General features: G+C 46.2%; 1 protein-coding gene across 4 annotated transcripts in view; it reads right to left on the reverse strand.

The window, feature by feature from the left end:
• The window catches only part of TNRC18 (trinucleotide repeat containing 18), a 67,811-nt gene that overhangs the window by 20,954 nt on the left and 22,926 nt on the right, over positions 1 to 23,931 (reverse strand). For 2 of the 4 annotated variants that reach the window (XM_087941995.1, XM_026704343.2), the window contains exons 4-15: positions 21,854 to 23,680; positions 13,730 to 13,832; positions 13,013 to 13,218; positions 12,179 to 12,319; positions 10,854 to 11,017; positions 9,262 to 9,688; positions 7,534 to 8,484; positions 6,100 to 6,409; positions 5,437 to 5,565; positions 4,246 to 4,420; positions 2,944 to 3,313; positions 476 to 754 (exon numbers count right to left, since the gene is read on the reverse strand). In XM_087941995.1, coding sequence (XP_087798121.1) covers positions 476 to 754; positions 2,944 to 3,313; positions 4,246 to 4,420; positions 5,437 to 5,565; positions 6,100 to 6,409; positions 7,534 to 8,484; positions 9,262 to 9,688; positions 10,854 to 11,017; positions 12,179 to 12,319; positions 13,013 to 13,218; positions 13,730 to 13,832; positions 21,854 to 23,680 — 5,082 coding nt within the window. The remainder of the gene's footprint in view (positions 1 to 475; positions 755 to 2,943; positions 3,314 to 4,245; positions 4,421 to 5,436; positions 5,566 to 6,099; positions 6,410 to 7,533; positions 8,485 to 9,261; positions 9,689 to 10,853; positions 11,018 to 12,178; positions 12,320 to 13,012; positions 13,219 to 13,729; positions 13,833 to 21,853; positions 23,681 to 23,931) is intronic. The other 2 variants (XM_026704344.2, XM_026704345.2) reach the window with 2 other exon arrangements.

The raw sequence follows: 23,931 nt of genomic DNA on the forward strand, positions 1-23,931 counted from the left end.
AAAGTAAATTTGGAAAGGAGTCGGGGAATAAGCCACGTATAACAACAGTGATGGCAACAGAAATGATGTCTTGTCTTTTCTAAAAAAAAGAAAGAAAGAAAGAAAGAAAGAAAGAAAGAAAGAAAGAAAGAAAGAAAGAAAGAAAGAAAGAAAGAAAGAAAGAAAGAAAGAAAGAAAGAAAGAAAGAAAGAAAAAGTGTACATGTGTGCGGAAAAGAGATTTGGAATGCTCTGGAAAGAGCTGACTGGGAACAAAACAATCGCGTGACACAAAGATTGGTTGGCGTAGGTGAAGACTAGTGATCAATCATAAGCTACTCCCCAAAAATTCTTCTATGGCATCCATAGATGTTGACGTTGACCATCCATAGCGCTATTTCAATCAACCACCCGCATCCCTTCCTCCTTCCTCCTCCTTCCCATTCACTCACAACCTAGACATTCGGGGGTTGGGTTTTGTGTTATAAGCTAGTAACCTTGATCGAACGAGTCCTCCGAAGATTCACTGTATGACGATCCGGCTTTGGCCTCTCTGGACAGTAAACAAAATTCCCGCTTTCTATTTGCAGCCAGTTTAGATTTGAGAGTCCTAGTTGAGGTGACATTCTTCTTCCCGGCTTTGAAGATGTCGGCGATCCGGCTGCATTTAGGGGCCATTACGCTATAGAGGCCGGAGGGCCTCATCCTGGCACTGGTCGGGGAATGAGAAGGCCACTCATCCTTCAGGGATTCCTCATCTTCCTCAGAATCTGTATCTGGGGTCAATTAGTTATTGTTTTTTTTTTTAAACAAAGAAAGAAGAAACACAAACATCATTGCCAACTTTAAGCACTGGGGAGATTCTCAGTCATCCAGGTGTTTGTTTTTTTCAAAAGGCAACTGGGCTTCGTTTCTCCTTCAACAGGACAAATGCAGACTTCAGAGAGTGAGTAGGACTGCAGAAAAAACAATGGCTACCAACCTGCCTTCCATGGAGGACCTGCATCCTTCACGAGTCCAAAAGAGGGCTGTGAAAATATCTACAGACCCCTCACATCCTGGACATAAATTGTTTAAACTCCTTCCCTCAAAACGATGCTATGGAGCCCTGCACACCAGAACAACTAGACCCGAGGACAGTTTTTTTCCCAAATGCCATCACTCTGCTAAACAAATAATTCCCACAACACTGTCCAACTATGTACAAAGTATGCATTATTATTACTGTTAATCATCCCATCCTTCCGATCGCTCATCTCTTCCCACTTATTACTGTATAACTGTAACTCTGTTGCTTGTATCCTTACGATTTATATTGACTGTTTCCTAGTATGATTTGATTGCTTATTGTACCCTATGACTATCATTAAGTGTTGTATCTGATGATTCTTGACTCTTGACGAATATCTGTTTTCTTTTTATATACACTGAGAGCATTTGCACCAAGACAAATTCCTTGTGTGTCCAATCACACTTGGCCAATAAAGAATTCTATTCTAATTTCTATTCTATTCTAATTTCTATTCTAATTTCTATTCTATTCTATTCTATTCTATTCTATTCTATTCTGTATCCTGTTCCATCCCATCCCATTCTATTTAAATTCTATTCCTGTATCATTCTATTCTATTCTATTCTATTCTATCCTATGACTATCATTAAGTATTGGACCTGATGATTCTGGACTCTTGACAAATCTATCTTTTTTTTATGTATATTGAGAGCATTTGCACCAAGACAAATTCCTTGTGTGTCCAAACACACTTGGCCAATAAAGAATTCTATTCTTATTCTAAGATGTTTCGCTTCTCATCCAAGGTGCTTTTTCAGTTCTGACTCAATGGTGGAGGATGGAAGGTGACCCTCAGGGCCCAGATAAACCTCCAACTGGCCTCAGAGAGAGTACTAATGACCAGATGACTGCAAGGGATATAAATCCTCCTATCCTCCACCATTCAATCAGAACTGAAGAAGTTTCTTGGGTGAGAAGCAAAACGTCTTCAAGGAAGAATAAGTCCAGTTGCCTTTTGAAATGGCACGTTTGGGTCAATTTTAAGCACTGCATCAGACATCAGAATATGGAAGAGGATTCTAAAATGGTGGCTTGGCACACTGATTTCCATGTTCAACACCCAACACCTCCAGTTTAAACCTGGTCATCCATTAGTCACATCCAATTCAAGTGTGGTTGTCCATTATTCAAAGTTTTGGGGTCAAGGGTCACCCTTAAGTATTGGAGGGACCTGTCAATCCTACTCTAAAAGATACCCAGGCCGCACTAAGAATTAAACTGACTCCATTAAAATTACATTAATATTCAATGCATTTAATGCAATGATTATGATTACTTCCCATGTATTTCAATGCTTCCCCTCCCGCAATTCTACCACATTAAAAGTAACAATTCAGGGGTGTGTATGTCAGAAAAAGGACCGAAGAAGAGTCTGAATCTGAAGGATCAGGATGCAAATTATGGGAAAGGCCTGGAAATCCTGCAACCAGGATCTTTATTAATGTAATATACTAATAATAATCCAAACCAATCTTTGCCAAATCCAAGAAAAACAACTGGAATGTGCACCATTCCTCCTCTTAAATCAGACTAAATGTTAACAGTGTTCCAATATTTAAGGGGTTGCCCCAAAGAAGAGGAAGGGGTCCAAAGCGTCTGAGGGCAGGAAAAGAAGCAACGGGTGGAAACTAATCAAAGAGAGAATCAACCTAGAACTAAGGAGGACTTTCCTGACAGGAAGAACAATTAACCAGTGGAATATTCTTGTCTCCAGAAGTTGTGGGTTCTCCATCAACAGAGGCTTTCAAGAAGAGATTGAACAACCATTTATAAGGCCCGCTGCTTGAGCTGGACTAGAGGGTCTCCAAGGTCCCTTCCAACTTGGTTATTCTGTTAAATATAGCCCACCAAAAACAGTGAGGAGTAGAATCCAGGAAAATAAAAGTGACTTACTGTAGGAATAACTGCTCACTTCAGAGATCGCAGGCGACTTGGAAACCTTCAGGTGGTGGCCTTTCAGTTTTAGCCCCACCTCCAGCTTCTTCATTTTGACCGCCATTTTGTTTTTACCTTCTTTAGAGGCTTTCAAGGAGAAGCTGAGGCTTTTAGCCAAGTTCTTTTTGGCATCCTTGCCAAACAAGGCACCGTGGGGGGACAGGTATCGGTTGTTGTAACAGCCGCCATTTTTGGGCCTCCCTCTTGACCCATCCACAAACTTGAATGGAGATTTCAGCTTGCTGCGCCTGGTGAGGGACAGGGCTTTGTCGAGCTTGCTCACCAGCTGTTCCTGATCAGAGGACACCTTCTTCTTCTTGAACTTGAGCTTTAAAAAAGGAGAAGGGGGAAAAAGAGAGAGAGGAAGAATGAGCAGAAATGGAGGAAAGCAAGGGACCCAGGGAAAGTCGCGCAAGGAATGACTTCTTCATCCAGAAATCTCGAAGTGGAATCTACTAGGATTTCCAAGAAATCTGAGCTAGATTCTGAAGACTTCTCCACTGGCTTCATCTCCAGTGCTGGAACTTAGGGAGTGCAAGACAGCCAGAGGACCTCAAACTGAGGAAGGGGAATGCATTATGACAGCTCCTATGGATTCACATCCAGCTTATTTCAATATGTAAAACCAGAAACATCACTCGAAGCCAAAATCGCAAGACTATGTCATGTCACACGTGCAAATTCCTTGGAGGAATCAATGAAGAGAGGAATGGCTAATGGAACAATAGGAAGGGGCAAGCAAAGAACTTGCTGGCTTGATACCATCAAAACTGATCCAAAGCTGAACATTCAACAACTGAAGGAAGCTGGGGTAGCATGGAGAACACTCGCCTCTAAGGTTGACAAGAGTCGGACACAACTGAATAGTTAAAACTAACTATTTGAACCATTTTATCCCCCCAGCTGATTCAGTTGGTCAAGTGAAGATGAGAGTCGTGGCAATTGTAATCTACTCAGGCCTAAATCTGGAATGAAAAAATTAAATCTTGCTACCTCCCCATTGGGAGAAAACCCTGATGTTGCTAAAGATTGAACAGAAATGGAGAACGAGACGGCAAAGGATGAGATGGTTGGATAAGTGTCATCTGATGCAATGAACATGAGTTTGGCAGAAGACAGTGGAGCACCGAGGTCCTGGCCTGCTGGAGTCCATGGGGGTCACGAAGACTCTGACACGACTTAGCGACTGAATAATAACAACAAATATCCCTTCCATTTTGTTTTGGCTCAGCCATGTTGTCTCAAAGGGAGAAGACTCACCTCACTGGAGAAGTTCATCAAGAGGTCTTGCTCATCCCAACTCCGGTGTCTGGTCTTCGTCTTCCCACTCCTGTTCTCTCCCTCCTCTTCCTCGTCCAGGAGAAGCCCTCGGTGCTTCTCCTCCAGCCCTTCGCCCATTTCTGAGTCTTCGGAAAGCAACAGGGATTTGCTGAGCCTGAAAATGTCAGAAAAGGAAAGAGGTTGACCAAAGGAGCATCTTGGTAGCATCACCAGAAGGATAGAAGGAGAGGGAGAAGGAAGGAGAGAGGGAGAGAATGAGAGAGGTAGAGAGAGAGAGAGGAAGGGAGGAAGGAGAGGAGAGGAGAGAACCTTCACACCATGATTTTGCAAAAGCTCGAGGTGAGGAAAAAACAGAAGGTGACAAGAATGACGAGGTGACAACATCCAGACCAAGCAGGATTCCTTAATTTCCCTCATGTGAAAAATCCAAAACATCAGAGCAAGGTTGAAGGATGACAACAATGCAGGTACCCCTTAAGCAAAGGCTAAAAGCAAAGCCAGAACAAAAGAGAAACAGAGGCAGCGCCACAGACGGGGCAGACTTCAAGACCGAAGGGTATCCCAACACCGATATGTTTCTCTTCCTCTTGTGCCAAAGGAAAACAAGTTCGAAATCCAACCAAATCCAACCTCCACAGCATTCCCAAAGGAAATCCACCCTTCCCCCATAGGCAGCCCTAAATACAGAGAACCTGCTCCTACTTCTCTCTCTTTCTTTCCTCAGCAATCAACACATCCTCTAGATCGGGGTCTCCAACCTCAGCCATTTTAAGACTTTTGGACTTCAACTCCCAGAATCCCTCAGCCAGCAAACCTTTGGACTTCAACTCCCAGAATTCCTCAGCCAGAAAAACCTTTGGACTTCAACTCCCAGAGTTCCTTAGCCAGGCTGAGGAACTCTGGGAGTTGAAGTCCACAAGTCTTAAAGTGGCCGAGGTTGGAGATCCCTGATCTAGTTCACAACAGTTACCCCCTTGGTGGTCCTACCTGCTGCTTAACCAACACGTCTCCATAAAACTCTACGCGACAAGCCTGACTCATCCTGGCAGCACCCCAATTGCCAAAACACTATACCAAAAGAGGGCTGGCACCCAGGCAGAGAGAAGGCCACCCAACCAGGGTGGGACCCTGCTGCAATCCGTTTTTCCCCGCCCCACAGCCCAACCTTACTTTCCACTCCTGCCGTCACTCTTCCCTCGCTCTTTAGGGGGCGACAGAGCGCTGGATCCGTAGTTCCGTTTCCTGGGCCTTCCTGGACCTCGTTTTGCCAAGCTTCTATTTTTCTGGTCATGCTTTTCCCTTAAAAAAAACCACACACTTGACCGTTAACCAAGAGCAATGAAGAAAGAGAGAAAGAAAGAAAGAAAGAGAGAGAGAGAGAGAGAGAGAGAGAGAGAGAAACAGAGAAAGAGAGGAAGAAAAAGAGAAGGAAGGAAGGAAGGAAAGAGAATGAGAGAAAGAAAAAGAGAAGGAAGGAAGGAAGAGGAGAGGGAAGGGGAGAAGAAGCTAGAGGTAAAGGAGGAGGAGAAGGAGAAGGAGAAGAAGACCATGATCCATCATCAAACCACTACACTGACCTACATTCAAAACAACCCACAGAAAGCCACAATTGCCAACCAAGTGCCTACAGCACCTGCCCCGGTGACCAACCAGTAAATCACACTGCCAAAGTCACGAGGTTGCCCTTCCATTCTCAAGGTCCAATTTGAGTGTCATGGAGAACACAAGAAGAGGGGCGGAAAAGCCAAGATGGTGCATGACTCAAAGATGGTGCCACTGCCCAGCCCAACAGGCAGGTGCAGAAGGAGATCTGAAGGGCCCCGGGTAACTTACTCGGAGTCTCTCCGCCGTTGCAGCTTCGCCAATTCCCTCTGCTTCTCCTTGTATCTCCTTTGCAGCTCAGCTAACTTCATCCTGTAATCCAGTTCCATGCCATCCATGCTCCCAATGGATGACTTAATGGAATACATCGTCTCATCTTTCTTCTGCATCCAGCTGTATTTCTTATTGGGGTTCAGTTCCCGAGGCAGGCGGATGTTCTTCAGGCTATCCATGAAGGGCGGGGAGAGAACTTCCATCAGCATCTGGGTACCAGCAGCTAAGAGGCTTTCCAAGGCTGGATGAGCCGAGAAGTTCTCAGGACCTGCATGAGATAGGATGGATGAGTGATGAGGAACAGGAGGGACATCCAGCAGATAAGAACCAAACTAAGTTTTTAACCTTCCTTGTACAGTAGAACGTCTGATCACGAACGCTTCTGACCACGACCGAATCAGGTTCTGACCAGTGGTGGGATTCAAATTTTTTTACTACCGGTTCTGTGGGCGTAGCTTGGTGGGTGTGGCAGGGGAAGGATACTATCAAATCTCCAGTCAGAGGTGGTATTTGGCAGTTCTTCACTCAAAATTTCCGCTACCGGTTCTCCGGAACTGGTCAGAACCTGCTGAATACCACCTCTGGTTCTGACCAAAACACTCACAACGTTTTTTGAATCTGGTCACTGACTCATGCTCGGGTGGCGATCAAACATGACCCCTGACCCGGAAATTCCTGAAGACGGAACATTAGAAGACGAAGAAATTATGGAACGAATTATGGTCGTGAGCGGAGGTTCTATACTGTATTTGGATGACTCTTTATCTAATTCCTAGCAGGGGCTAAGCATGAGTTGAAAAGAGTCCTGTGCATATTCCTGTAGCAATAAATCATGAGTAGCAATAGCCCTTAGACTTATGTACCCTTCATTGTGCTTTACATCCCACTCAAGTAGGTTTACAGAGTCAGCCTCTTGCCCTCAACAATCTGGGTCCTTCCTTCCTTCCCAAGCAATAGCAGACTTATATACCACTTCCCAGTGCTTTACAGCCCTCTCTAAACAGGTTTACAGAGTCAGCCTCTTGCCCCCAACAATTTGGGTCCTCGTTTTACCAATCTCAGAAGGATGGAAGGCTGAGTCAACCTGGAGCAGCTCAGAATTGAACTCCTGGAGTGAGCAGTGCGTTAGATCTGCAGTACTGCACTCTAACCACTGCGCCACCACGTCTCTTCTAGCTTTAAGAGAAGCTCCCAAGAAGATGAGCTCCAGGACAAGCCCACAAGCTCAGAAGACAAAGCCTCTGGTCTCGGTGACCAACCCAGGATTGGATCCTGGCCAGTTTAGTTGGACCTTCACGTGTGGACCTGGGTCTTCCACACTGGAACAGAAGAGCTTGAAACTCAAAGCTAAGCCTTGAACATTGTCTTGAAGTGAGGCCCATATCGACTCACCTTCAGTTTCCTGCCGCCGTTTCTCCAACTCCAGTTCTGCGATTTCGCTCAAGAGGGTAATTCCGTGCAGAAAAGTGTGTTCTGGAGACAGGCTGGAAGACACTTCTAAGTTCACCACTGCCTCCTGAGGGACACCATCGCTGTTTGTGAGCAAGGAACACGCTTGGGGTAATTCAGCTGCTGCTGCTAAGGCATTCATACCAGCCAAGGGGTCATCGATTTTGATGTCCAGAGATGGGACCGGGCAGGAATAGATCTCATTCCTGTAGATGGGGCCTTCTACCATGGGTTCCTCCTCTTCCTGAAGCATGCTGGGAAATTCTCTGTTTGGGGGAGATCTGATATGGGGCATTTCTACAGCCAATGGTGACTTCTCGGGCTGAGGAACCAATCCCATCTCAGACGGTTCAGGATCTCTCTGTAACAAACTCCCACCATAGTCATGAATGGGGCAAGTTTCACCATCATTGGTCTCTTCTGCTTGGGCTTCCATTTCCACCGAGCAGGACATCCCTGGATAGACAGTTTGGCAATCCTCAAGAACTTCCTCACGGACTGAACTCCTGAGGGCTTTGCCGTGGTGCAATGGAAGATCGCAATCATTGGTGTCCTCAACAGGGAGAGCAACGGAAGTTGCCATATCCAGGGCCTCCATATCCTGTTCGCCGATACCTTCTTCTTGGCTATTGACCAGCTCCAGCTCCGTTTTCACCCGTTCTTCCAAGGGTTCTTCTTCCTCCACCGTCTGGATGGGCTTGACCATCTTGGATGGGGAAAGATGAATGGGCTTCACCTCTGGAGAAAGTGTCAAGCGCTCGGGGCTGCTGGTAGGCAGAGGGACACTGGAGCCCAACTCATCCGCCTCTGACGCGGCGGTTGGCTGGAGAAGGTATGGGTAGTGTCTTCTGAAGGAGTCTGGGAGAGACTGGAATGGATAGCCGGATGGAATTTCTGCAGGAGGGTACCAAAAAATAAATAAATGAAAACTTGGAAGACAAGCCCCATAGATTCTGAGAAGAATCCCTAATAACAACGGCCTCCAGCCTTTCCAGCTTTGCCGAGTGGAGGAGGGGAGAGAAATGACAGGGCCACGCACAAGTGTGCAAACTCCATTTGTGCCAGTGGTGGTGTGTCCACCCACCACTCACACAAGTGGAGGAGAAAGAGAGAGAGAGAGAGAAAGTGTGAACGAGAGACAGAAAGTGGAAGAGAAAGAGAAAGAGAAAGAAAAGAGAAAGTGAGAGAAAGAAAAAGAAAGAGAGAGAAAAAGAAAGAGAAAGAAAGAAAAGAAAAAGAAAGAGAAAGAGAGAGAAAGTGGAAGAGAAAGTGGAAGAGAAAGGGAGAGAAAAAGAGAAAGAGAAAGAAAGAGGAGAAAAAGAAAGAGAGAGAGAAAGTTGAATGAGAGACAGAAAGTGGAAGAGAAAGAGAAAGAAAGAAAGAGAGAGAAAGAGAAAGAGAGAGAAAGAAAAGAGAAAGTGAGAGAAAGAAACAGAAAGAGAGAGAAAAAGAGAAAGAAAGAAAAAGAAAGAGAAAGAGAGAGAAAGTGGAAGAGAAAGAGAAAGTGGAAGAGAAAGGGAGAGAGAAAAAGAGAAAGAGAGAGAGGAGAAAAAGAAAGAGAGAGAGAGAGAGAGAAAAGAGGCCCTTTGGGAAAAGTTAGAATAAGGAAAGGACAAAACAGGAAATTTTTTAAAAAAAGAAAGTGAATTAAAAAATAGTGGGGTTTTATACCTGGAAACAATGTTTGGTATGAGGCCGCGGCCTCTTTTCCCAGTTCCAGCTCTTTCTTCTCCATGTTCTCAGTTTCCTCCTCTTCTTTTGGAGGGAGGTTAGGGGCAGGCGGTGGAGACGCGGGAGGTGGGCTAGACGGATGAGCGATGGGAGTCGTGGGGTAGGAATAGGTTGGCTGGCTTGATGGTTCCTCCAACTTTTGGATGACCTCAGCTTTGAGCACCGACATGGAGGAGGACCTGGGGGATAGTGGAGGGGGGCTGACCACCTTATTGTAGGGCGCGGAAGTGCTTGGAGACAAAACTGGTGGCTTCCGGTGCAGAAGGGTTGAGGCAGAAGTTGGCAAACCTGGTTTGGCATTGTCCAGGTTGCGCTTAGTTATCTTCTCTTCCATCTCTGCCCGCTGTTCGCTGGCTTTTAGCCTCTCCTGTCGAGAGAAAGGAGATGTCAAATAGTAATGGACTGGAACACGTGAAGAACAGTTGCAGGAACTGGGCCTGGATAGTCTAGGAAAGAGAAGGACCAGGGGAGACAGGAGAGCATCTTCCAATATTTGAGGGGCTGCCACAGAGAGGAGGAAGGGGGTCAAGCTATTTTCTAAGGCACCTATAGGCCGGACAAGGAACAATGGATGGAGGCTGAACAATTAGAGATTCAACCTGGAAGTAAGGAGAAATTTTCTGACAGTGAGAACAATCAACCCATGGAACCGAAGTTGCCTTTGAAAATTGTGGGAGCTTCATCCCTGGAGACTTTCAAGAAGAGACTGGACTGCCACCTGTCAGAAATGGTGTAGGGTCTCCTGCTTGGGCAGGGCATTGGATTAGAATGATCTACAAGGTCCATCTCTTTTAATCTGTTAAATATTGATGTTAATGGATCTTCACTGATGCCACATGGACCTCAAAGGGGACTCGGGTGTAAACTAGGTAGGACACAGGGACAACCATGCAAAACTTAGAAGCTTTCACAACTTCTCAGAACTGATAAATACCCGTAAACACAGATGATTCCCTTTCTACAATCATAGGAGCAGACTTTTGGACAGAATAACTGGTTGGGTTAGAGTTTCTCATAGTCAACTTGGTTTTCCACCATTTGCCCAACCTTGTCTTGTATTTTAAAAAAAAAAATCATCTGGTAAAAATCCAGACAAAACAATGAGGTGGAAAGGCCAGCTATAAGGCCCCAAACCAAGAATGATACATGGTGATTCTTCCAAGCAGAGTTCTTTATTGCTTCACACCTATAGACAGAATCTTGTCAGAATGCAGACTCTACTATCTGCATCTACAATATACTCTGGGAACTATTGAGGAGGGGCTGTCCTCAATCACTTTTTCCCACACGTGATATCTGAGCTGAGTTGCCTCTTCCTCCTCCGGAATGCAGCCCCGCCCTCCTGGGAAACCATCCCCCTTACTCCATGCGTTCCACCACATCAGTCTACTTGGTTTAATTAATGCTAACTAGGATCTCACCAGGCCTTCTCTATTCATCATATCTGGAGACCTACTTTCAGAAAGGAGAGACCGACAAGGTTGGTTTTCCAAAGGCAGTTGCCAGAGTCGAAGCCAAGGATTAGGACTTACCACCAACTGGGCATGTGCAGCCTGTTGCTGCAGGAGGTATAGCTCATGCTGACGAATCAGCTGCTGGTGAGATAAGAGCTGTAGCTGGTGAGCATGCTGGAGGGAGCCCCTGGTAGGAGAATAGATGGCAGGCCAGAGAGGCGGTGCACGGTCCATCAGTTCTGCTGGAATGAAGAGAGAGAGATTGACCTGAAATTCCAACCTCCGTCGAAGCCAGGCTGTAAGGTCTAAGTAGTGTGGATATCCTGGAGGTGGCCCCATGCACCACCCAGTTGCCCACATGTGAAGCAGGCCAGATGCGAACAACCAGGCCTAAATAGAGTTCAAGCTAACTACTTCATTACGTTCTGCCTATAATACAGGAATCTCCCCCGTTTGTAAATCTTGGGAACAATTAGACATGGCTCCAAGGAACTGGTCAGTTGTAACCCTTTTGTAATTGCACAGTGACTCCAGGGTAATGCCATGCTTCATCCCTCCTCCCGGTCAGGCTGGTACTTCCCAACCAATTTCTCTTGTCAACCATTCCTGGTAGACCAGACCAAAAAAATGACCAGATCATCTAATTCTACCTTATTGAAAGTCTACATGAACAATAACCTTCACATCTGAAGGTCCAGCTGTCCACCCTGTCAGCTTTGGAAGCCATATTAGCACCAGAAGCTTCCACACTGCCACGTTCTTGAGCCTGGGAAAATGGCAAGGGGGAATTGCATGGAGCGTATGTAGTAGGCACCATAGCATTCTTCTTGAGAGTCAAGGTCGTGTTGTTCCTGCACCTGGTTGAGGAGCAATAGAGGGAATGCCCCAAGTTGGGATGGATGGTGATTGGGGCATGTGATGGAATGATGGGGGCAGGGAGTGGATTGTAATAGTTTACTTATTGGAAGGAAACCCAGAACTTTCAGATTCGGGATAATGTCAGGGTTCCAGAAAAACCCAACTTCAATTAAAACCTCCCAAGACAGGCATTTTCTCAAAGTTCCTTTTATTAGAGTAGGTATACTGGCACATCTGAGAAATCCAGAATCTGAAAGTTCCACATTTCCCTCCAATAAGTAAAATCTTACACATCCACCCCCTGCCCCCAATCGTTCCATCACATGCCCCAATCACCACCCTTTTCCAACTTGACACGTCCTCTCTCCACCGGATGCAGAAATAACACGACCTTGACTCCAAAGAAGAATCCTATTATGTCTAACCACACACACTCCACGAAATTCCCTCCCCACATTTTCCCAGGCTCAAGAACGTGGCAGCGTGGAAGCTTCTGGTGCTAATGTGGCTTCCAAAACTGACACCACTTCTCTTTGGGTACCTACCAAAGTGGGTCAGGTGTTCGCTGGGGATCATGACAAGCTGGCCGGATTGAGGATCTCTGGCAAACTGGTATGCAGAGGGGAGGGCTCCCCCCATGCCGGAAGGAAAACCGGGGGCCATGCCTTGGTGCAAAGAAGGGTGCCCTGCAAAGAATATAAGATCAGAAGAGAAATTCTGTTAAGTGAAAAGATCACATGATACCAAGTGAGATTGTGCTCAAACAAAGATACTTTAGGATTGTACCGCTGGTCACCTAGGGATGCAGAGCTACGCATGGATAAATGCCTGTGAAGGATCTCAGTCATCCGGATCATAGCCATCTCAAGGGTGCCTTTCAAAAGCTCTCTTTTCAAGGGAAAAATAGATTTTTTTTTTTGTTTCTTCAATAGTTTTATTGTTTCCTGCACCCCAAGGAAAAAACAAGTCTTGAAAGTTTTGAAAAATTACCTTTGAGATATGCATGGATAATAAAAGAAATTGCTGCATCGTTTTTTATTCTTTATCATTTTATTCTTTTTTTTTTTATCATTTTATTCTTTCACCTGGGGTGTCTAGAATCATCAGAGGTTGCCCATTGCGTTAAGCGACAACAGCTAAGCTGAAAGACTTTGTCTTCTAAGAGCACAAAAACACACATGAGAGATTGCTCGTTGGGAAACCCTGCTATAGAGCGTGAAACGAACAGGCTTTTTCAAACCTGAAACACTGCCCAAGGGTTTGAAACGGGGCCTCTCACGAAATTTTGCACCGAAACCCCCTTCAGAACGAAATATTCGCCCACCCCTAATGGGTGGTCTAAAGAAGAGGCCAACTCTGCATACCTTCGATCACCTTACCATAGGGATGGCCGGTAAGCCACATGGACGAATTGCTGCTTCTGGGTAACCACGGATGAGCCGCCAGGTGTGGTGTGGGGTCACCAGTCCACCGTCCTGAACTGGTCAGGGGTGGCCCTCCAGTCACCATGAGGTTTGAGTTTAAGCCACTGGTGGCACAAGTAGCCGGATGGATCCGAGCAAAATCAGCCAATTCTTTGCTTTCTCTGGGGAAAAGAAAAGAAGAGGAGAGCTTAGGAACCCAAGTCTTGATAGGTTTCAGGCATGGTCCTTCCATTCTTCATGGAAGGACAACACTTCGGTGGCTGGTGGAAGACATTTGTGGAAGAGGTTCAAAAGAGGAGGAGGAGGAGGAGGAGGAGGAGGAGGAGGAGGAGGAGGAGGAGGAATCATCCAGATAACATCTGAACTTCCTAAGAAGTTTACTCAAACCCTTCTCAGTTGTCCTTCCATCAGCCAGCAAGAATGTTTTTGTTTAGACTAGATAGTTAGCTTGTTGAATTTATCTGCTTTTTTTTGCATGGCAATTCTGTTATTTTCTCCCTGCTATTTTTCACAGCAGGTTTATTTGCTTTCATTACGTTTGTGGCTAAAATATATTTCCACATTACAGGTAGCTGCCCTCTTTCAGATTGCAGGACTGTTGGGCAGAAACCACCTGATTTTAGAGCTAAAGGGAGCAGGAAGAGTATCAGGAAGCATAAGAAAGAAGATCACCTGAGTAGTTTCTCCTGGTCTCGTTCTAGACGGCTTGCCAGGAGGTGGTTTTCTCGAAGGCGTGGACGGTCATCCCCACAGTCCTCATCCAACCGTCCGTGTCCTAAGGGGCAACCGAAACAAAGCAAGCTCAGCCTCCTGTAAATATAATCAAACATTGAGAACTCTCCAACCAACGGTTGAAGTTCTAGACATCTCTCCAAGGACCCCAAGATCCTTAAGGGAGACGCCTGAAGAGACAGTTATGGTTAAGAGGTCAAGTGGAATCAGAAGGACAGATCAAGACGCTGAGTATTCAGGAAGCTTTAGATGCCTACAGATGAATTCCTAGTTCTGCTCCCAAATATAGGTAGTCCTTGACTTGCAACGGTTTGTTGTTCAGAATAGGGAGGGGGGAGGGGAGAAGATAGGAAAGGAGAGGGGAGAGGGGAGGGGAATGGGGAGGGAGAGGAAAGGAGGGAGAGAAGATAAAGAAGAGAGGGGAGGGGAGGGAGAAGAGAGAAGAAGAGAGAGGGAGGGGAGAGGACAGAAGAGAAGAGAAGAGAAGAGAAGAGAAGAGAAGAGAAGAGAAGAGAAGAGAAGAGAAGAGGAGAGGAGAGAAGAGAGGAGAAGAGAAGATAGAGAGAAGAGGAGAGAAGAGAAGAGAAGAGAAGAGAAGAGGAGAGAAGAGAAGAGAAGAGAAGAGAAGAGAGAAGAGAAGAGAAGATAGAGGAGTGGAGAGGGGAGGGGAGAGAGGAGAGAAGAGAGGAGAGAGGAGAAGAGAGGAGAAGAGAGGGGAGAGGAGAGAGAGAGGAGAAGATAGAAGAGGAGAGCGGAGGGGAGAGGGAGAGGAAAGGAGAGAACAGGGGAGGGGAATAGAGGAACGGACTTATGACCATTTTTCACACTTATGACCATTACAGCCTCCCCACGGTCCCCTGATCCAAATTCGATGCTTGGCAATTGGCTCACATTTACGACAGTTGCAGTGTCCCGGGGGTGGGGGTGTCCCGTGATCCCCTTTTGCGACCTTCTGACAAACGAAGTCAAGGGGAAAAGCCAGAATTCACTTCAACAACCACGTTGTTACTCCCTTAACAACTGCAGTGATTCTCTCAGCCCACTGTTGGGAAGGAAGGTCGCAAAATGGCGGCCGGGTGGGAGGGGGGAATTCATTTAACAAAGGTCTCATTGAGGCCCAGACTCAATTGATGCTGTAAGTCGAGGACTACTATTACCTTCTTTCCTTCTATCACATACAGTTAGTAGAATTCCTCCCCCCCCCCCTCGCCCTTTATTTAAGGTCCTGACAATTTGGGGTTTGTCTGTCTTCCATTTTCTCCATCGTCCCTTTGGCTACTTCTAAAAATAAATAAAAATAAGGCGTATTGAATAACCACCGGCTGACGGTTGTAGCTAGATTCCTCACCAAGAAGCAAAACCTCGTTCTGGCAAAAGCTTGTTTCCAATCACCGTTATTTTTCTCGCATGCCTTCACAGACCCCACTAGCACCCCAATCCAGGGACTGGAGCGAACCCAAAGGGCTTAACAGCCATAAAACAGCCTGTATTCCGTATACTGGCCTAAGAATCATGATGCACCAGCCTTTTAACCAGGCGGGTCCCATGGCTGTACTAGGAATGGGCTGCACACCCCCTTAATGGCCCAGACACAACCGACAAACTGCCAATTCACATGCACACACACCAAACACACACACACACACACACACCAGAAACAAACAAAAAAAACCTCAACGGACAAGCTTGTCTTGATAAATTTCCTGACATGACATGCAAAAATCCGCTGGAGCAACGTTCATCCCCGTACAAAATTCAATCGGTTATGCACAGAGCTGGAAGGGAGGGAAGAAGGGAGGGGAAGGGGGAGGGCCGCCAGGAGAAATATATATATATATATATCTGGAGGCCTCGTTTCCTTGGAGACCAAATGCCCCCCCGTTCAATGTGTGGTTTGGCTCGCCAAATCCGACTAGATTAGCTGAGTTAAACCCCCTCCTCTCTTTTCGCTTTTCTCTCTCTTAAAAGGGTTTGCCCCTTCGAGTGCCCTGCACTTGGCGCAAACCAACTCGATATTATGAATTTAAAAAGAAAGAAAGAAAGAAAGAAAGAGAAAGAAAGAAAGAAAGGAGGGGGGAAAAAAGTATCTTGGCATGCAAAGACGGGAAAAGGGTGGAGGGGTGAGGGAGAATTGGGGAGGGGACCGCGAGACAGCCCCCCCCCCAAAAAAAGGGGGCGCCTTGTGTGCCACTTCCACTGCTTAGCAACCAGACGAAGTGCAGTCCTTGTTCACAAGCTCTTATTTCTGTTCAGTAAATTACATTTAACGGAGTGGGGAGGAGAGAGAGAGAGAGAGCAGGAGAGGGCTGAGGGGGGGGAGGACTGAGAGGGGGTGTGTGGAAGCTTTCAGACCAGCTCAAACAAACACATCTCCTTTGTTGGCTACCCATCCTGGCTCTTGGCTTCAGACGCAAAAGAGGCTGTGGGAAAACCCAGATGGGAAAAAAAAAAAACCAACGAAGTCAGGTTGGCCGCTGTGCACAAAAAAGGCCTCATACCAGGAGAGTCCAGGGTCTTGGCGGGATGGACAGACAGATGGACTGAATCCAGGCTTCCTTCTTCTCGGGAAGGCATCCGAGCGGGTTTTGCCCCGCTGCCGCTGGGCGACCCCTAACCCCACCCCACCCCAAAAACGGAGCGGTGGGCAACGATGAAGTTTGGAAAGACGTGAGTTGGCTGGGAAAAAGCATGGGGCAAAAAAAGAAAAAAGGAAAAAAAAAGCCATTGGCAAAATTTAAGCTGCCTTCTGCACCACACACACACACACGCGCACACACACACACACACACACACACACACACACACACCAATCCAAGGCTCCCCATTTGCAAATTTCAGCCACGTTCTGCCTCCACGCACCCCTCCGTCCCCATCCAAGGGTCAGCTCAAAGCAGCACCTTGGGAGCGAGGGACTTGGGAATATGTTCTCTTCTCTGCCCCCTTCCCGCCCCCCACCGTCTCAAAATCTGGGGAATGTTTGGCCCGCCGCCAACTGAATTACTCTTACGCTAAGAATAGAGAAGCCAGAACGAAAGGCCGTTGTCCGTGACTTCACTGCACGTTGGGTCCTCGTTGGGTCTCTCCGATTGCGATCTCTCGCCACGAGATGGACACAATTTTTGACTTTATTTTTTTAAAGGTGCCTCTAACCCTTCAAAAACATCCCACAATGATCCAGAATTGTACGTTTCGGTTAATTTTGTTCAATTCCCCCGCCCCCGTGTTCTTTCTTGGCGCCATTCACCAAAAGGTAACCTCGTGATTAACCAAATGCATCCATTAGAAAACTCAAAACCTAATTATTGACTTAAGCCTTGGCTTGATTTGCCCACACAACACGCCGCCACAAATTTGGCAAACCGGTCTAATGCGTCCATCACCATAAGCTGCTAAATCAACAAAACATACCAGGATTTGCACCAAGACAAATTCCTTGTATGTCCAATCACACTTAGCCAATAAAGAATTCTATATCTATCTACCTATCTATCTACCTACCTACCTACCTATCTGCCTATCTATCTATCTATCTACCTACCTACCTATCTATCTACCTACCTATCTACCTACATACCTACCTATCTACCTACATACCTACCTACCTATCTATCTATCTATCTATCTACCTACCTATCTACCTATCTGCCTATCTATCTATCAAAACCAAGCCAGCCTTTCCATGATCCAGTGAAACGTTTGATTGAAACCCAGTTGGGTTTTCACAACTTAACAGTACAACTACCGGCAGTCCTCAATCTTAATTGCCTGACTCAATTATGGTTGTAAGTCCAGGACCTTCTTGTACACCTTTTGAGAATAAAGCTGAGTTTCTAGACATAATTCAACCAGGGAACACACGGTGGACATGTGAGCAAGTTGGTCAGTATTTAAAATATGGTGAATAAATAAAATAAATATTAGTTCCCAGGTTCGGTTTGGAACCTTTTCAAGAGCCACCCTTGGATTAAAAAATGTTATTTTTCTTCCGAGGTTGAAGTTAAGTTTTCTCTGCCATGTTTTCCATTCGTCTCCTTATTTCAGGGATGCTAAATGCCATGTCCAGGGACTCCAATACATTTCTAGCTTTTCTAATAGATTATGCTAGATTAAAAATAGGGAATGGCGTCTGTAAAACAAAACCACCTTAATTTCCAATAATCTTTTCTTTCTTTCTTTCTTTCTTTCTTTCTTTCTTTCTTTCTTTCTTTCTTTCTTTCTTTCTTTCCTTCTTTCCTTCCTTCCTTCTTTCTTTCCTTCTTTCTCTTTCTTTCTTCCTTTCTTCCTTTCTTCCTTTCTTCCTTCCTTCCTCTTCCTTTCTCTTTCTTTCTTTCTTTCTTTCTTTCCTTCTTTCTTTTGTTCTTTCTTTCTCTCTCTCTCTCTCTCTCCCCCCTCTCTATCTCTCCCTCTCACTTCCAATCAGCTTTCACAGAAAATTAAAAATGGACTTCTAAAATGATTTATCAACCCTCCTAGAAAAAAAGGCAGAGGGTAACATAGGAGAACTGGTCAACTTTTGGGAGTGGGGTACGGACAGTATAATGAGGCCCCATCTCACCTTCTGACCAACGGACCGGTCTATCATCTCTGAAAAAGGCCAGCCCTCTATGCCATTTTGTGGGAGTGCCCACGACACGCTCCTGAAATGCCAAATCGGTTGAAAAACAGACTGACTACAGTGAAGCAATGTTTTTATTTTGTTTTTGTTTTTAAAAAAGCAAATTGCAATAAAACTGTAGATGGAAGTATACTGCAGACATTCGCAGAACCACACATGACCCGCTGATAAATTAAACTGGGAGTAAAGAAGAGGGAACTTGGATGGCCTTTTCAGTGACTCACTCTAACAAAATGTTCCCCAAGTTATTCCCACAGAACTAAGTAGCGTCTGTGAGTTTTTAGAGACAAGACTTGATTTATTTATCTTTATCTTGTGTTTTATTTTTTAAAGGGTGCGGGGGCTTGGCAAATACACACCGAGAGGCCAAGCTTAGAACTCTGAAATGGCCAACTAGCAAAATGAAAGACAGAGGGAGGATTCAGAGCCTAAAAAACAAGAGGTCTATGGAGATTTTTCAATCCATCCAAGGTCAAGATCTTTTTTCAAGAAGCAACTGGACTTTCCTGGTTGTTCCTTGAAGACGGTTTGCTTCCCATCCCGAGAAAGTTTCCTCAGTTCAGAGAGCTAACGACCAGATATATAAATATAAATCCTTCCATTCTCCACCATTCACTCAGAACTGAAGAAGCTTCCTGGATGAGAAGCGAAACCACTTCAAGGAAAAATAAAGTTGTTGTGTCTTGCAAAAGCACCTTTGGGACACCTAAGACAAAACCTTTGTTCATCATTCCTCCGCCACTCCTTTCTAGCTGTTTCCCTTTCCATTTCCTCCACCCATCTCCTTCAGATTCTCTCTACCACAGCCCCCTGGCCCTATGGGAATTGTAGTCCAAATAACTGGAGGGCTCCAGACTACCGAGTGCTATAATTTGGGGATTAGGAAAGGCAAGCCAACCTTTCAAACTCTTTCCTTCATCTTTAATCGGCAACATTTCACAATTTCAGAGAATGCCCAGCTGAAATCTCAACCCAAGTTGTGTAAGAGCCTTTGGAGCAGGCTACCACAATCTCAAAGAAGTCCTGCAATTTTCATTTGTCCACCCCATTGTGGCAGAAACAGAAGAGATCGCTCAACAGGCTGACTTTGGCTTATCTCCACAATCAATAGTCTTCCCGTTTGATTTTCGCTAACCAGACCTGGCCTGGAGCTTATCTTTGGCTTTCCAGGATCACTATGAAAACCAACAGAGAGATCTGCTCGATTTCACATCAGGGATGATCCAGAACCACGTTTCTCCATCCCAAACAGCTGCCCATCTCTATACTTCATTCAATTCTCCCCGTTCAAATGGCCATTTCTTCCTTTTTCGTTTAACTGTGTCCCAAATTTTAATTACAATGTTCCCCCTTGTGCACAGCTACATTCATGCCACACAAAATGCTGGGATGTGGCTCAAAACGCTGACGTTGGGTGTTGTTTTGTTTGTAAAAATGGAAGGCAGCTTAGATTCTCTTTCAAATCAAAACCAGCTTAAGTTGGAAAGGAGCCCTTAGCATCTTGCACAAACAAAGCTGAGAATTAAGTGCCAGTGGTTTACTTTGGGATGAAGGTGTGCCACATACACCCAAGTCCAAAAACAGAGCAACATTTATCCCTAAAAGCAACAAAAGAAACCATCTAACCATTTTTTTCCCCCTCTCCTTCCTCGTTCACTTTTTTTCCCCCCTTCTGGTCAATCCTACAGACCGAATTATTTTTTGAATAATTGTCCCCTCCCCGCTTTCTATTGATTTAAAGCCATTTTAGCAAAAGCGTGGTATAAAGTGCTTTTTAAAAAGATAAATGATCAATAAAATCTACCCAACAGTGACTGCCAGTTTGGAGTAGATTGAGTGGGTGGAGGAAATCCACTCCCAAAATGAACTTCGCTCAGCGGTGTCGTCCATAAACCCCAGACTAGAATTCTCCACCAGATTCAAGGTTTTTCTCTATCTACTTGATGTGTTTGCATGTTGAGGCTGTTTTATTTTATACCACTACATTAATTTTGTGCACAAAACACAGCAGTGCAACAATGGCACTCTATGGCATAGCCGATGCATTTCCTTGCAGACGTGGTTCCTTTGAAAAACATTGAAGCTTGCGTGAAAACAAGAAACTCCTTCAACCCTACCAAGATTGTTGACCCCGAAACCTGGTGGCAAACTGAGTTATAAAAGCCTTGGAACCACATCCTTCCTTCGACCAAGAAAACAAGGCTAACATAGAGGATTCACTAAGCACAAAGTTCTTCTGCGAATGAAGGCAAATCTACGTGTCCCCAGATAATGTTGCAGGATCCAATCCCAGTTGACTGGGACCAGATATTTAGCCTTCTGAGTTTTTGGACTCTTGCTGGAGCCCAAACTTCTCTCTACCAGAATGTTTGCTGTGGGTTATTCTATATTCTATTCTAGTTAGCCATCAACAACACTCCCCACCCAATCAACAAATAAAAAGCCACACACAACCAGACACCATATAAATAGTATGCATAGAATATCCCACAGCACACATTCTTTTAAACTCTGGTCCAGGGGACTGACTCAGACTGGATCCTTCAACAAAGATCTTTTTAAAAAAATAAATGTATTTATTCAATGTTTTAACATTTAAAAACAAATTTCCGCACTTCACAACGTTACTATAGCAGTGTTTACATCGTAAATACCATCTGCTAATGTGTTATACATCTCTGTATTTGATTCTTCGTCTTTCTAGGCATTTTATAAATATGTATTTTTTTTCATTTACATTTATTTACATGAAAGCCTTATTGTTTTATGGTTTTACAGCATTATATAAATATTTGGCGCCTTTGTGCCTTATTCTTATCCATTCGTACTAAACATCCCATAGTTTATAATATTCTCCTTCTTCTTTATCCTTCAATAACTTTGTTAATCTATCCATCTCTGCGCATTGATATATCTTATTAATAATTGTGGCTTCTCGGGGAGTCGTAGCCTGCTTCCAATTTTGGGCGAAAGAAATTCTGGCTGCCATTATGATATGAAGCATCAAATATCGATATTTTCTGTACCTGTTGGGTTCTAACATTCCTAATAAAAAGATTTCTGGTTTAAATTTCACTCTCTGTTTTGTCATTTCCTCTAACCGCGATTTAATTTTAACAAAGATCTTTTTTCAAACTTCAAGTCTCTCCTAGGAACTAGCATTACCGTAATAATCGACACCACCTGTTTCGCTCAAAGGTCACTTCCCTGGGTTGTCCACTCCAACTTTCTTGTCCAAAATTTCCCCCCAAATACTAACAATTTGGAGAACTCCCATCGCAGATCCCCAGACCTCCTACCTCCACACCTGCATCTTAGCCAACCTTCTCAGCTCCGGAGTGAAGCTACATCTAAACAATTCCCAGAATTTCCCAATTAATATGGCCGAACCAGGAGTTGCAACTGTCCCAAGTGTCCCCAAGCTGGACACTTCCCTGCCCGCAGCCTACCTTTAACATTACTCAAGGAGAGGGAGCGGTCGCGGTCCACAAGCCCCATCTTGCTGCTGCTGTTGTCCTTCTGACGGGCCACCGCCACCGCGATGCCAACCGGGAGATGTCTCACTTCCACCTCTCCTTGAGATCCAATGCTCTCTCGTCCAAAAGACTTGGCACTTTCAGGTCGTTCCGGTTCCTTCTTCAGCTGCTTGCCAGCTTGGTGGGGCAGCAGCTGCTGGAGCTTGGGGGAAGACTGTTGACCAGGGTCCAGCTTCATGTTGCCCAGACCCCCAAAGGGACTTTTCTTGCCACCCCCCTGCCGTGCTGATGCCTCCTTAGCAAAGCTCCCGCTGTACTTAATGAGGCTTTGCATGGCAGAGCCTTCGCCATGCGAGGGAGGGTGCAGGCTCTCCACCACGCTCCGGGCTCCCACCACGGAGGACCTCTGTAAGTTGCTGGGCTCCAGGTAGGTTTTCTTGGCTTCCTCCTCCACCCGGTTGGCATGGTTGTGTTGGGCAGCCAGAACAGCCATCTGGGTGGTGGCAAAGTTGCCCATTTCAAAAGGCTTCCATTTTTGTTCAGGGGGCTTCAGTTGTTGGCTGGGATCTAAATGCGGCCGGGAGGAAGAGGACAAGGAAGAAGAGGAGGAAGAGGAGGAGGAGGTGGTGTCCAAAGTGCTGTAGATCTTCCCCGCTTCTTTGCAGCTGGGTCTCTGAAAACGGTCCCGCTCACAGGAGCGAAGTTCTGCCTCCAAGCCAGCTTTGGGCAAGTCCTTCAAAGGGAGGTACTCCCTGCTTTCCGGAGAGTTCAATCTTGGCCTGTTCAAGAAGGTTTCCGAAGCCGCCTGTTTCTTCAAGACCATGGAGTTGGCCCGGATCACGGAATTTTTCTCCCGCAGGATCTCCATCCGCTTGGCGTCCGCATGGATGGAGAACTCCTGGGCCAAAAGGTTGCGAGAAGCATCCGTCAGGCACCTCTCGGGGACCGCCTGCAGGACCCCTACTCGGGCGGCAGCCGGGACCTCCTTCTCCTTCAGCTTGGTGTTGTCCCGGGCTTGGGAGGCAATCTGAATGGGGCCATTTCTCTCGTCGTAGGCCTCGAGGGAAGGCACGAAGGTGGGCGCGATGACCTTGTGCTCCCTCCCGGACTCCTTGGTCAAGGGGAAGATGGTGTACATGTTGGGAGGGATAGGCTGGGGAGGGAAGGCCGAGGGTGGAGGGAGCTTCCCTGGTTGGGCCGGAGAAGGGCAGCTGCAGGCCACGTGCAGGGCGGCTACCGAACACATCGCAGAGTCAACTTTCTTTATTCGATCGGAGTAGACGTAAGGAGGAGGCCTCACATTCTCGTCATGTCGGCTGAGGTCCTTGGGGCAGCGGTCCAGCTCGGAGCCCTGGGCGCTTCCGGCCATGTTGCAGTTACTGAGGGAAGAGGTCTGAAGTGGGTGTTTGGACTTTGGTTCTCCGCTGAAGACCCCCCGGTTGGATAAGTGTTCCGCCAGGTAGGGAGACAAGCGCTCCCCAACCTTTGTGGCCTTTTCGAATCCGTTCGTTTTCCTCTCGCTCTCCGGCTTGGTGTCCTGGGTGAGGTCCACCACGCTGTGAGGCCGGGACTCCTCGCGCAGCTTGGCCTCCTTCTTGGCCAGGGACAAGGAGAGGTCGCTTCGGTAAGAGCGGTCCTTCCCGCCGAGGTCTTTGGGGCCATCCTTGGAGGTCCTGTGTGGGTGCCCGAAGTCCTTTTCATGGAGCAGGGCGCTCGAGGCAGGGTTGGGGGCTATCCTGGACGGGGTGGCCTGGGCGTGCAAGGCAGCTTGACCTGCGTGCCCAGCAAGGTAAAATCCATCTGTAAAATCAAAGAGGCGGAGGGAAACAGCAGATTGAGGTCAATTCTCTTTGGTCAAGGAAATCCAAGCCTAGGAAACATTTCAAGGGGGATGTGTGCTGACCCTAAAAACATCCCCACTCAGGAACCATTCCTACTTTACCAACCTACCAGGTGTTTTTTGACCTTGGAACAGATGGTTTCAACCACTAATTTGCAGCTAAAATGGCAAGGAAGCAAGGAAGCAAGGAAGCAAGCAAGGAAGGAAGGAA

Source organism: Pseudonaja textilis, chromosome 14, assembly GCF_049901715.1.
Source record: "Pseudonaja textilis isolate UNSWEBS1 chromosome 14, rPseTex1.2, whole genome shotgun sequence".
Taxonomy (NCBI): domain Eukaryota; kingdom Metazoa; phylum Chordata; class Lepidosauria; order Squamata; family Elapidae; genus Pseudonaja; species Pseudonaja textilis.